Raw genomic sequence first — 12,289 nt, 5'->3', positions numbered from 1 at the left:
AGCTCGTTCCATGGACAGAAGTCCATTAAAGATCTGTTAATTAAAGATTTATTATTGTCAACAAATATTTATATTTAATAAAGATTACATTCAAACTGTTAAACAATCTAAAGGACGTGCTCTTTCATTCGGCACACATTTCAGCCTGTTTGGCCTCAACCTGTTAGTATTTACAGCAACATGCTTACAGATTGCAGCTATTCTAAAAATTATTAATGCATAAAAAATAGCTCAAACTTTCAAGTTGTGTTTGTAATGTAAGGTACAAATATTTGGATTATATCTGCAGTTTTTAACATTTCACTATATGACCTTGGAATCATGAGTTTGGGCAACAGTTTTTAAGATTATGTTGTTTAAAATGAATATTTTTTAAATGGAGTTTGGCCTCATTTGTTTCTCAGGCCTCTTCCAGCCTTGGCAAACATAGAGACGAGATCATGACTGTATTCCAATATGATCATGTCTTCACACAATCGAATAAAACATAAATCAATGAACAAATTGTTGGAAGACTTTGAGCACAAAGCAGATTATTTATGTGTATTTTAAGGATTTGATCGGATAACAACTTAAAAGTGGAAAATAAACGTAAAGCTGGCAGAAACTAAAGTTAGGGTTTGGTATAAATAAAGCAATGATTGACAATAATCCTGTTTCTCCATTATAAACAAAAAAACAAAGACATAGGATTATGCTCTCCTAGAAAATAATATTGTATTAGTCCCCATTTTTCCTGAAACAACCATGCCAACCTTAAAATATGACTTATCAGCATTGAATATAACATTCAGCATATAATTCACCCTTTATTTAATGCAGACCTGATAAGAAATCAATATTTTTTCAAAGAAAGTGCAGGTATAGTTTTATTACAACTCAGGGTGAGTAATTTGGGATTAACTCATGAAAACGTGCAAACTTTAAACATTTAAAGTGATATCTCGGCATATAATGAAGCTTTAATACAATCTTTTCACAGCTCTATCAATCCTTTAACTTATATTGACCTCTCCTCCTCTCCACCTGCGTCTTTGCACATATTTGCAGCGTCTTGAGACCGGACAGTTTCTCTTGCGTGTCCTCATTTAGACACTGAATTAGTATTAAATCAGAAACTTTGATCTCCTGGGAGGTAAGAAGAATAAGTTGCATCAGGTGTCGAAGCAGGACCAACCACGCCATAAACCACAGCAGAGGAGGGGGGTGTTAATTTACGCTGCGCATGTTTCCCTGAATGTCAGCAAAACAAGAATTAAGAGTTATGATAAGAGTTTTAAAGAGCAGAAAGAATTAGCTTTTAGTGATAGGTCAGTTATTTGATAATGTAAATAATGATAATAACTCAGGTATTAAGTCAGTCATGGGCCCTTAGGATAGTGATGGCCCTCTCCTGAGCTCATGCGGCCGGTGTCGCTTCAATGATTGGATCCAGCCTGCATTGAGGGGCACCATACGCGCACGGGTTAGGCTGGATGACGCTGATTTAAACCCTCACTTCTGCTCCTAATGTAGACCCTCTGATAATTTGCACTACAACTGAGGAACATATGAAGACAGAAACACACCATGGGACCGAGTCTCGTTGCAGTTCAGACTCGGATCAGCAGGAGAACGTTGTTAACGCGGTGTTATCCAAGTTTAAGCAGAAGCACCATACAGTACATTCAGGTCTAGCAGATATCTTCACGCGTTTCAGAGATACTGTGTCAACAATGCGGACTTCGAGGCTAGATATATTATATTTAAACGCTTGTATTAGTGGCAGACTTCTCCAATACATGCCTGGAAGACCAACCAGTCAAAGCGTGACTCAACTCTCAGGCCCTGTCAACATGTGAGGGCCCCTCTCAACACACATCCCATCACTACTCCCACAAACAAGCATGAAAGCAAAAAAAAAAAAAGAGATCTCTGAGTTTAAATTTAGTAGTCTGACTTTTAAAGTATAACAGTTTGTGTTTTTATCCATGCATTCAGGAAAACAGACACAGTTTGGGGATTAAATGTATCATAAAGCCAGACTATAATACCTTCTTTTCACCAGGACATGTGTTTCACTTAATAAAGTCTGCAGGATTTCTGCTGATTAATTTAAAAATATGTTGAAATATGCAGCTTTATTACAAAATATCGACTGACAGGGTCTTGCTGTTCATCCTCTACTACTGTGCATCTCGCAGATCTCTAAATGAACTGATGTTTAATTTAAATGCTCTTATGGGAAAGTTATGTGCATGTGAAAGTATGGAGTCTGTTCAGCTCATTCTGGTTCACTTTAATATGTTTTAATAAGGTTTATTTTGTGAAATGTTTGCCGTTATCAACTTTTCTTCACCTAAAGTTTAATCTCAAAATTAAAGCTCCAATGAGGAGTTTTTCACTAGTTATGAAACAGTTTTTGAAACTAATCATGATGTCTCTTAAAAACCTCAAAGAGCCAAAAGACCATCAGAAACCACACTTACATTTCTTTATTATGATTTTAAATCTGTAACTGCCATGAAGGGGGAGGAGTCAGAGCCGTTGATTGACAGCATGCAGCAGAATCAGCCGTTTCTATTTCACACAACAAATATTCACAGTGAGCGATATATCTGAGACTTAGAAGAAAGCTTCTAACACTTAAACAGAGAAAGATCAGCAAACAGGTGAGAGGTATCACTTTGTCCACAGGGGGCGCCAAAATCAACACAAACAGAAAGTTCCTCACTGGAGCTTTAACGTGAACATGCTCACTGCAAAAGGTACCTGTCAAATATTAAAGCACCTGTGAGGAACTTTCTGTTTTTAGTGATTTTGGCATCCCCTCTGGACAAACGGTCCCTCTTACATCTTTGCCAAGCTCTGGTGAACTTTTCCTGCAAAAACTAAAACAATCAAATACAAGGTTTAAACGTCAAGAGCCAAGATGTGGTCAGAAAACTGGCCCTCTCCACCCCCAGGCATTAAAAATAACTACGAAGACATTTTCTATCTGGTCTCTGATGGACTCATCTACTTCTGTAGGTCATTTAGAAGCACCTCTATCAATTTCAGTCTGTTTCACTAACAGCTTAAAACTCATCACTGCAGCTTTAACTTTGTATTTTTGCAGAGAATCTTTCCTTATGAATCCTGCACGCACAGTACAACGCATGATCAGAGTATTTTTACCTCATCTGCTATTAAACCTCTCAAAAGTACAGACACATGACAAAGGACATGATGTTCCCACACTTAGGTCACTGCATAACGATATAATAACTCCTCGTTGTCGTCTACAGCCCATCAGGGTTCAGGAATTTTAAATGGTGCTCTTATTTCAGCCCACCTCGGTTGAACCAAACGTGATGCTGTGGATGATAAACAGCTCTGCAGTAAAATAACACCTCAGTGTCCCGTCTATTTTAAACACACGCTGCAGGCTTCTGTTTGACTATCAGGAATTTGGGTTCATAAACTTTTGAAGCAGCGATGGGCGGATGACGTCCTCTGAAGCTCCGAGGATTTCTTTCAGTTTGTGCCAGAAAAGATTTGATGCTCTGATGCTTCAAACTCGGCAAGCACAGTGACATCTGGTGGCTGTACGACTAAAGGCAGCCCTCTCAGTGAAGGTCTGAGGCACCAATACACCTTTCCGATATTCAGTCTAGTGTTTGAGAAATTAAAATCTGCGTTATGAAATAAAACTCCAAATATGTCTACACTGGTCAGATGTACTGCATTAAATATGTATACTTTAGTGAGAGTGTGTTGCAAATAAATACCTGTGCATTGTCCCAAAGCTCTAGTATATATTATTGTTTAGGCACATTCAAAACATGAGCGATATTTAGCCGTCAGATTAAAGAATGAAATGCTCCCTTACTCATCCCTCATGCTCCTGAAGTGACGGTGGCCTCCGAGGACAAGAAGCTCCTGTGATTGTCTATCAATACAAATTCATTAGAGAACAAATACAACCACTCTCTCTTGTTCTTCGTCTTCCAACAGCTGCGTGTCGTGCAGCCACTCCCCAAACACAAAAACACGTATGTTACTAGTTTGTCTGTTCTGTGTTACTGTAGAAACATGGAGGTGCAAGATGGCGGCCTCCATGTAAGAAGTTTAAATAAGTAAACAAAACAAAATGATCATTATATTCAGGTGATTAAACTGTAATTTAAACACACTAATCAATATTATTATACATTTCTATCAAGTCTGTAGAAGGCTGGTAATTAATACAGACTAACTTTAATTACTACACACTGTACCTTTAAATACAACACACGGTACCTTTAAATAATACACACTACCCTTAATTACAACCCACTGTACCTTAAAAAATACACACTGCACCTTTAAATACTACACACTGTACCTTTAAATACTTCACACTGCACCTTTAAATACTACACCTTTAAATACTTCACAATGCACCTTTAGATACTACACATTGTACCTTTAAATACTACACACTGCACCTTTAAATACTACACCTTTAAATACGACACTGCACCTTAAAAAATACATAGTGCACCTTTAACTGCTACACTGTTCTTTAAAATAGAACACACTGTACCTTTAAATAAAACATTGTACCTTTAAATATAGTCTATATAAAGTTTGTCAATATAAAACTACAATAATCTTTCTTTCAATAATCACAGAAGTCTACATCACTTTTTTTTCAAACAGTATCTTTAATCGTTTCTGAATGCAGTCACAACAGACGAGTCACAGGAGAAAACCTCTGCAGGAAACAAAACAGAAAGGTTTTTGTGGAGATCTTCTTCCTCCTGTGAAGATGATGATGATGGTGATGATGATGATGTGTCTGTGCTCAGCTCAGGGTCCGGTCAGCTGCAGAGTCGGACACCTCCGTGTTGACCTGGGCAGCGATGCTGGCAGGTGTTACATTCAGGTGGATGTCGTACTGCTGGTCCAGACCCAGGTAGCTGTCGCTCATCAGGTACAGAGTGTAGATACACCTGGAAACAGATGTGTTACAGGTAGAGCATGAATATGGATACACACAGCTCATCCGCGAAGGAGAGGAAGAGGAGGGGTGTTCATTTAGATCTCCTCTGAGGGTATAATGAGGATATGAGGATGATGAAGAGGATGTCACTCTCCCTCCTTTCACTTACGGAGAAGCTAGCGTTCATTCACAGCTGCTTACCTTCCAGTCCTCTCTGGGGTGTAGAAGGCCACAGACACAGCTGTGCGGTTTTTCACGTAGCTGACCCGTTTGACGGCGAGCAGCTCCCTGCGGTCCACCTCTCCCACCACAAGAAACCAGCCTTCATCCTTCGCCTTCGGGAAGCGAGGAGCCTGAGCCTTACTGTCCTGTTTCCTCTGAAACAACAGAAAACACAACGTCAGCTGAGTCTGTCATCCCCTTAAAGTTTGTTCTAAATCTCTAAAAGAACAACGCCTGATCACATCCACCATATCAAAACAATCTGCAGAAAGCCGACACAGCACATTTATAATTTCACCTCTTCCTGTTGACACTGTGGCAAAAACATTAGTTTCTGACAACATTGCTAACCAACATGGAGGATATTTTTGATATTACTCTCAGCGAAAAGCAAACATCACTAGCCGAGTGAAGAAGTGAGCAGTGAAACAGCACAGAAACCAGCGAGGGATGTTAAAACACACAAGGAGCTGACAGACATAGACAAATAGAAGAAAACAGACACGAAGAAACCACGGACCTGAGATTTGTCAGAGTTACAGGACTGACTAGGAGTAGGAATGTAAGGATATATCACAAGACGGTAAAAAAAAAATTGATACAAATAAGGGTGGAGTAAAAATCAATTCAACAAAATTTGTATTGGGATATTATTTTTAAACAGTAGAAGGCACTATCTGCATTATACTCCGCTTGTTCAACATCTTTAAGTCTCTTGCCGTGCTCTCCCGTCACTCGCTGAGTGGAGATGTTTTAAGTTTAAAGCATGTTTCAGAATCCACAAACTTTTACTTGCATTACCCTGCTTTGTTTTGTTTTTACTGATGCTCAGCTGGTTGAGCTGAAGCCGGCCGGCTCGGGCCACTGGATGTTCCTGCGGAGCTCTGGAGATTGGGACATATGGAGGCAGAGGAGGCATAGAGCTACGAGGAGGAGAGCTGGTATAAGAAGACAGAGGTTTATGGAGAGGAGATAGAAGCTGTGTCTCTCCGCTCTCATCATGGGCAACGTGAGATCACTGGCTAATAAGATGGACGAGCTAACAGGACTAGCCAGGAGTCAGACGGAGTTTCAGGAATGTAGCATTTTGTGCTTCACGGAAATGTTGCTGCATCAGGATATTCCCGACCACAATGTCTCCATTGACAACTTCCTGACTGTCCAGATGGACCAGGATAGCAGCGAGAGCGCTGTGGGCCTCTGACCATATTATCAGCACAGAGAGATCTCACATGTCATACTGGTCGCTGTTTACATCCCCCCTCTGCCAACCCGACTACGGCGTCTAACGTTCTCAACGCTGCCATAGCCAGATTCCAGACAGACCACCAGAGTGCCCTCTTCCTGATCTCCGGAGACTTCAACCATGTATTTTCTACATAGCTTATTTTGTCTTCTGTACATACTTTTATTATCATTATTTTCATTGTATTGGTATTTATATCGTATTAATTACTTTCTTCTATTAATATTATTTGATATTCTTACTTATTGTGTATAGAGCAACTTTAATGACTGAATTTTCCCCAGGAATGAATAATGTATTTGTAATCAAATCTAATTACTCTGAGTTCTAGTGCCCATGGCTGATTTAATTTGACTGTTTGTATTGTGTTAGAATCCACGATCATGTTGGCGTTATCAGACTACATGACGTTTTTAAAGCGTCCTAAAAAAAAAACTATCAGCTGTCAATTTCTATCGAAAGTGATGAGTCTGAACTTTCTCCCAGTTTTGGTCTGATGTTGACAGACCAAATAAAACCGGAGATATGATTGTTTGAATTTGCACTTCCGCAGGAAATATTTGATCACAGACGTCGTATTTATGCTACTATCTTCGTCATTTTTGTCCTTTTTCAAAATGGAAAAAAAAAATAATCTGCTGACTGTGCTCTACAGGGTGAATATACTTTTTGGGTAGGAGAGGGGTCAACTGCGGAAGCGAAAGGCGGGAGGGAGACGTGGAAGGGAGACGTGGGAGATTGAAAAGGCTGATGGTGATTATATTGCCTCCTCATCGTCAGAAGATGAGAGTGACGCTGAGGAGGATGAAGTCAACGCCCCCACTTTTGACACTGAAGATGGAGGTAAGAGAAAGTCCTCATCCACGTGTTGCTGTTTGATTATTTCTATCCTGGAAACATTATAAACTCTCTTTATGTGTGAATATTTGTATATTTATGTGTATAGAAATAGAATATCAGGGGGACAAAGTAAATACAGAAGTTCGTAAACTGTAGCTTAGTTTTTGTGTCCCCTAATTGATTGACGAGTAAAGATGAGTAAACTTTGATCCTGCTCCAAAGAGGTGGATAAACTGAGTTTACTCATTATTATATACTTTTATTTATTCCTGTATTTGACCTTATACCTCTGCCATTTCACTTGTGTGCTCTTCTGTAAGCTTAGTTTTCACATTGTTGCAGGGGAGCTGGAGAATATGATTTGTATTGCAATCAGCGGCTTCCCTATCCATCTTGTGCACATGAGAAGATACTAAATAGCTCAATGTTGAAAAAAGGTTAAATAAAGTTGAATTATTCAAAAAGTATAAGTGGTGGAAATGTGAAAAGTAATAGCTCAAAAGAGGTGAAGGAGCAGAATAGTTTAAAAGTTGAATGGTAAAAATTAGAAAAAATTTGAGGGCTGTGAAAAAAGCAAAAAATTGTACGGAAGTGGAAAAACAAAAAGTATAAAGTGGAAGAACAATATGTTGAAATTCTGACTCAGAATTTCAACATAATTACTTGAAACCTGTCAAAATAGGCAGAGACCTCTAAGGGTTAAACTGCACATGGTTGCAATGTGACCCAAACAGACTCCACACTATAACATCACAAATAGATCATCTTTGTGATGTCATAGTGTGGAAACCTTTCTTCTATGGTCTTCATTCTCTGGAGAGCTTCTGTTGATATCTTGTTGGACTCACACGTCGTTCTCATTTAACTCTGTAGAAGAGCAAGGTGAATCCAAGCTAATATAATCCAAATTTCCAGTCAGTCATTTCTTCAAAGTAAGAAAAATGGACAGCTGTAGAAGACAGAGATTTATGAAGAAGCCCTCTTTGGAGGAAGAGGAAAAAAGCCTTGAGGTGGCTCCTCCAGATGCCTGGAAAGGAGGCAAGGAAGAGAAAGTGGAAGAGGGGCCTCAGGAGTCTCAAATCCATATTGAGGACTATTGGGACGATTGGGATAGTGATGACGATGCCGCTGATGGCGATGCAAATGAAGATGACGCCGCCGATGGCAATAAAGAGTACCTGAAGGACTATGAACAAGATGCATGTGATGACGATGATAGTGATGACGATGATAGTGATGACGATGATAGTGATGGCGATGATAGTGATGACGATGCCGCCGATGGCGATGACAATGAAAATGACGCCGCCGATGTCAATGAAGATGATAAAGACGCCAGCAATGACAATGAAGACCACAACTCCAGCAATGAATATGACGATGAAGACAAGGAATTGATGAGGGCTATTGAACAGATGAATATGTCTCACCCTCTGCGGGGGAACACCGAGGAGACTGACTCCCTTCAGCAGAAGCAGGCTGAAGACCTGAAGGAGTTTGAAGGAGAAAAAAGCCTTGAGGTGGCTCCTCCAGATGCCTGGAAAGGAGGCAAGGAAGAGAAAGTCGAAGGGGGGCATCAGGAGTCTCAAATCCATAATGAGGACTATTGGGACAATTGGGATAGTGATGACGATGCCGCTGATGGTGATGCAAATGAAGATGACGCCGCCGATGGCAATGCAGAGTACCTGGAGGACTATGAACAAGATGCATGTGATGACGATGATAGTGATGACGATGATAGTGATGACGATGATAGTGATGACGATGATAGTGATGGCGATGATAGTGATGACGATGCCGCCGATGGCGATGACAATGAAGATGACGCCGCCGATGGCAATGAAGATGATAAAGACGCCAGCAATGACAATGAAGACCACAACTCCGGCAATGAAGAGACTGACTCCCTTCAGCAGAAGCAGGCTGAAGACCTGAAGGAGTTTGAACAAGATGATTATGATGACATTGATAGCGATGACGATGAAAACAATGCCAATGCCGACATGTGCAATGAAGAAACTGCTGGCGCAGACGACGCCTACAACTCTGCTGCAGATGGCGATGACAATGAAGATGATGCCGCCGATGGCAATGAAGATGATAAAGACGCCAGCGATGACGATGAAGACCACGACGCCTGCAATGAAGATGACGATGAAGACCACGACGCCGGCAATGAAGATGACGATGAAGATGCCGACGCCGTTGGTGCAGCCGGCGCTGCAGCCGGCGCTGGCGCTGATGACGATGGCGATGAATACGATGACAATTTGAATATGGCTATTGAACAGCTGATGGGCACACAGAATATGTTTCTCCCTCCCAGTAAGAACCCTGTGCAGGGGAACCACGAGGAGACTGACTCCCTCCAGCAGAAGCAGGCTGAAGACCTGGAGGAGGAACAAGCTAAAACCAGCTCTCTCCGGAGGGAGCATAAGGTTTCTGTCTCCCAGCAGCTGAAGCAAGATGAAGAACTGGAGCGTCTGACTCAGAAGAACCAAAAACTGTCCTCTGAGAACAGACGGCTGCAGTCTGTACAAGAAGAGCAGCAGATGCAAAGTGTGCTGAGAGCCCAGGAGATTCAATTCCTGAAAGGCCTTGTTGAAAATCTTCAAAGTGAAATTGAACACAAAGAAAAAGAGGCTTCCTCTGCAAAGGACAAAGTCCAGCAGCTGTCCTCAGACTTGGAGGAGGAACAAGGTAAAACCAGCTCTCTCCAGAGGGACCGTAAGGTTTCTGTCTCCCAGCAGCTGAAGCAAGATGAAGAACTGGAGCGTCTGACCCGAGTAAGTGAAGACCTGGCCCTTGAGAACAAACGGCTGCACGGTGAACTCAATGCTGCCCACAGAGCGATCAAGCCCACTCCAAAAAAGGCCCAGGAACAAGAACGCTGCAGAAGGAGCGAGGAGGAAGTACTCAAAGAGAGAGTGGCTGATCTGCTGAAGTCAGAGAAAGAGCTTCAGCTGTGCAGAGAACAGCAGAGTCATCAAATCTGTGAACTGACAGCTGAGCTCCAGAGCAACAAGACGACAATCGAGACACTCAGGGGGGATCTGGAGACGAGCCTCATTCAGCAGAAACAGATGCAAAGTCTGCTGAAGAGAGAGGAAGCTGAATGCAAAGAAGGGATCAGGAGACTGCAGGAGGAGAGGGCTCACGTCACGAAAGAGTGCAACGAGATTGACAGTCTACAGAAGGATCTCTCTGAGCAGAAGCTGGCTTTAGAGGAGAGCCTGACAGCAGAACGATCCCTCAAAAGAGAGAAGAAGCACCTTGAGGAGCTGCTTTCACACCGGCGGAGAAGAGACTCTGCATCCTCTGAGCATCTGAAGAGAGAAGTGAAGACATTAATGATGGAGAAGGACAAAATTAAGTCTAAATATCAAGATCTCTCTGAGCGCCATGAAGAGATGCTTTCTACCAGCACTCAGCACAAGGTCGCCAACACTCTGCTCCAGCTCACCATCAACCAGCTCAAGACCAACGAGACGGAGAGCGACAGAAGACTGGCAGAACTCAAAGACGTTCTCAGAGACGAGAGGAGAAAGAAGTCTGAGCTGCGGCTCAGACTCGATAAAACGACCTATGACCTGGAGAGGGAAAGCTCCAACAGTAGGAGAGAGTACCACAATGAGCTGCAGAAAGCTTTGAGGGAGAACAAGGAGATCCAGAGAGAGAAGCAGAGATTGGCCGACGCTCTTCATAAAGCTGAGCTGACTTACGCCTCCAGCACCAGATCACAGGAGGAGTTATACAACATGCAGCTAAGACAAGTCCGAAACATGGAGCTCAGGCTCAGTGAGCAGGACACCGACCTGAACCAGAGCATGAGGAAGCTACGACAAGAGCGAAATGAGAACTTCGAGCTTGTGGACAAGAACAACAAACTTATGAGCGACAATCGCAAGCTGCAGAACGAAATCAGCGAGCTGCACATCAGATACAACAGGCTCAGCATCACCAGAGAACAAAGACCATGGTCCAGCTCACTTACATAAATAGTTTACTAAATCCCCCCAGATGGGTTTCCTCCGGAATGATCCATTTTTTCCCACAGTCAAAAAAACACGACCCCTCAGTTCATCGGCAACGCTGAATTAACCATCCAGAAATGCAAAATAAAACACAACATAAAAAAGAAATGCAAAATAAAACATGATAAATAAAAAATAAAAAACAAAAAATAAAAAGAAAGCGTCATGTCTTACTCAAAGTACATACTTCATGAATTTATGCTCTGGGTGTTTTCTCAGATGTCTGACTTTGATTAATCTGACCTATGACCTCTGTTATGATTTTAATGTTCATGTTGTGAATTGATCTTTCCACTGTACTGACCCTCTGCTGGCCCACGTTGATGCGTCTCAGCGACACCTGCAGCACGTACTCCTGGTCGGCGTGGACATCCAACCAGCTGCTCTCCTCCCTCAGGTTCGCCTTCGCTGCAGGGAGCCGGCGCTCTGTCTGCTCCTTGCAGTCTTCCCACCAGCCCTTCACGCTCATCTCTACGTCCAGCAGGGGGAGGTGACTCAGGAAGGACCAGGCCTGGAGAGAGAAGGGAGGGATGATTTTGTAATTTATGTTCTGCGGCTCCATACCATGTGATCATGGTCTGAGCATCAAATTAAAATGAAATGAAATGAAAACACTAAGCAGGGTTTCCATCCATATTATTACACTGCTGAACTTTTAACTTTTAACCACTGATCGTAATTTTGCATAACGTGATCAGACTTGATGGATAGTTAATCTAGATCCATGGGATTTTAACGGGCAGAGAAACAAATGATCAGAAGCTAAAGTATAAACATGCAGTTTTATCATCCAGCTCTCTTATTGATCTTCTGGTTCTGTAAGATGCTTGATTCTGATTGGTCAAAACTCCTTGAAGATGGTTATTAACTTTCACTAACTGATCACTGATTACACGTCATGTCAACGCTTCTGCTTGTTGACACCATAGATCGTAAGGTGAGGTAAATACGTTAGCTTCCGTTAGCATCTCAACGATCTGAGGGGAGCTGGAGATATTG

At 42.0% G+C, this 12,289-nt stretch overlaps 2 protein-coding genes across 4 annotated transcripts in view; one reads left to right on the top strand and one right to left on the bottom strand.

The window, feature by feature from the left end:
- Window positions 1-4,643: 4,643 nt before the first annotated feature.
- Window positions 4,644-12,289, bottom strand: part of ascc3 (activating signal cointegrator 1 complex subunit 3) — a 145,768-nt gene continuing 138,122 nt past the window's right edge. For all 3 annotated transcript variants that reach the window (XM_034697029.1, XM_034697031.1, XM_034697030.1), the window contains exons 40-42: window positions 11,595-11,801; window positions 5,147-5,322; window positions 4,644-4,955 (exon numbers count right to left, since the gene is read on the bottom strand). In XM_034697029.1, coding sequence (XP_034552920.1) covers window positions 4,808-4,955; window positions 5,147-5,322; window positions 11,595-11,801 — 531 coding nt within the window. In that variant the 3' untranslated portion in view covers window positions 4,644-4,807. The remainder of the gene's footprint in view (window positions 4,956-5,146; window positions 5,323-11,594; window positions 11,802-12,289) is intronic.
- On the top strand, window positions 8,081-11,864 carry LOC117822347 (probable serine/threonine-protein kinase kinX). The gene has a single exon (XM_034697032.1). It carries the CDS (start codon window positions 8,195-8,197, stop codon window positions 11,252-11,254), a length of 3,060 nt encoding a protein of 1,019 aa, XP_034552923.1. The 5' UTR covers window positions 8,081-8,194; the 3' UTR covers window positions 11,255-11,864.

Source organism: Notolabrus celidotus, chromosome 12 (genome assembly GCF_009762535.1).
Source record: "Notolabrus celidotus isolate fNotCel1 chromosome 12, fNotCel1.pri, whole genome shotgun sequence".
NCBI lineage: Eukaryota > Metazoa > Chordata > Actinopteri > Labriformes > Labridae > Notolabrus > Notolabrus celidotus.
This window is presented reverse-complemented; position numbering and strand designations above follow the sequence as displayed.

Bases quoted from the DNA above. Each gene is read 5' to 3' on its own strand.
- LOC117822347 (XM_034697032.1), top strand. From the start codon at position 8,195: ATGGACAGCTGTAGAAGACAGAGATTTATGAAGAAGCCCTCTTTGGAG.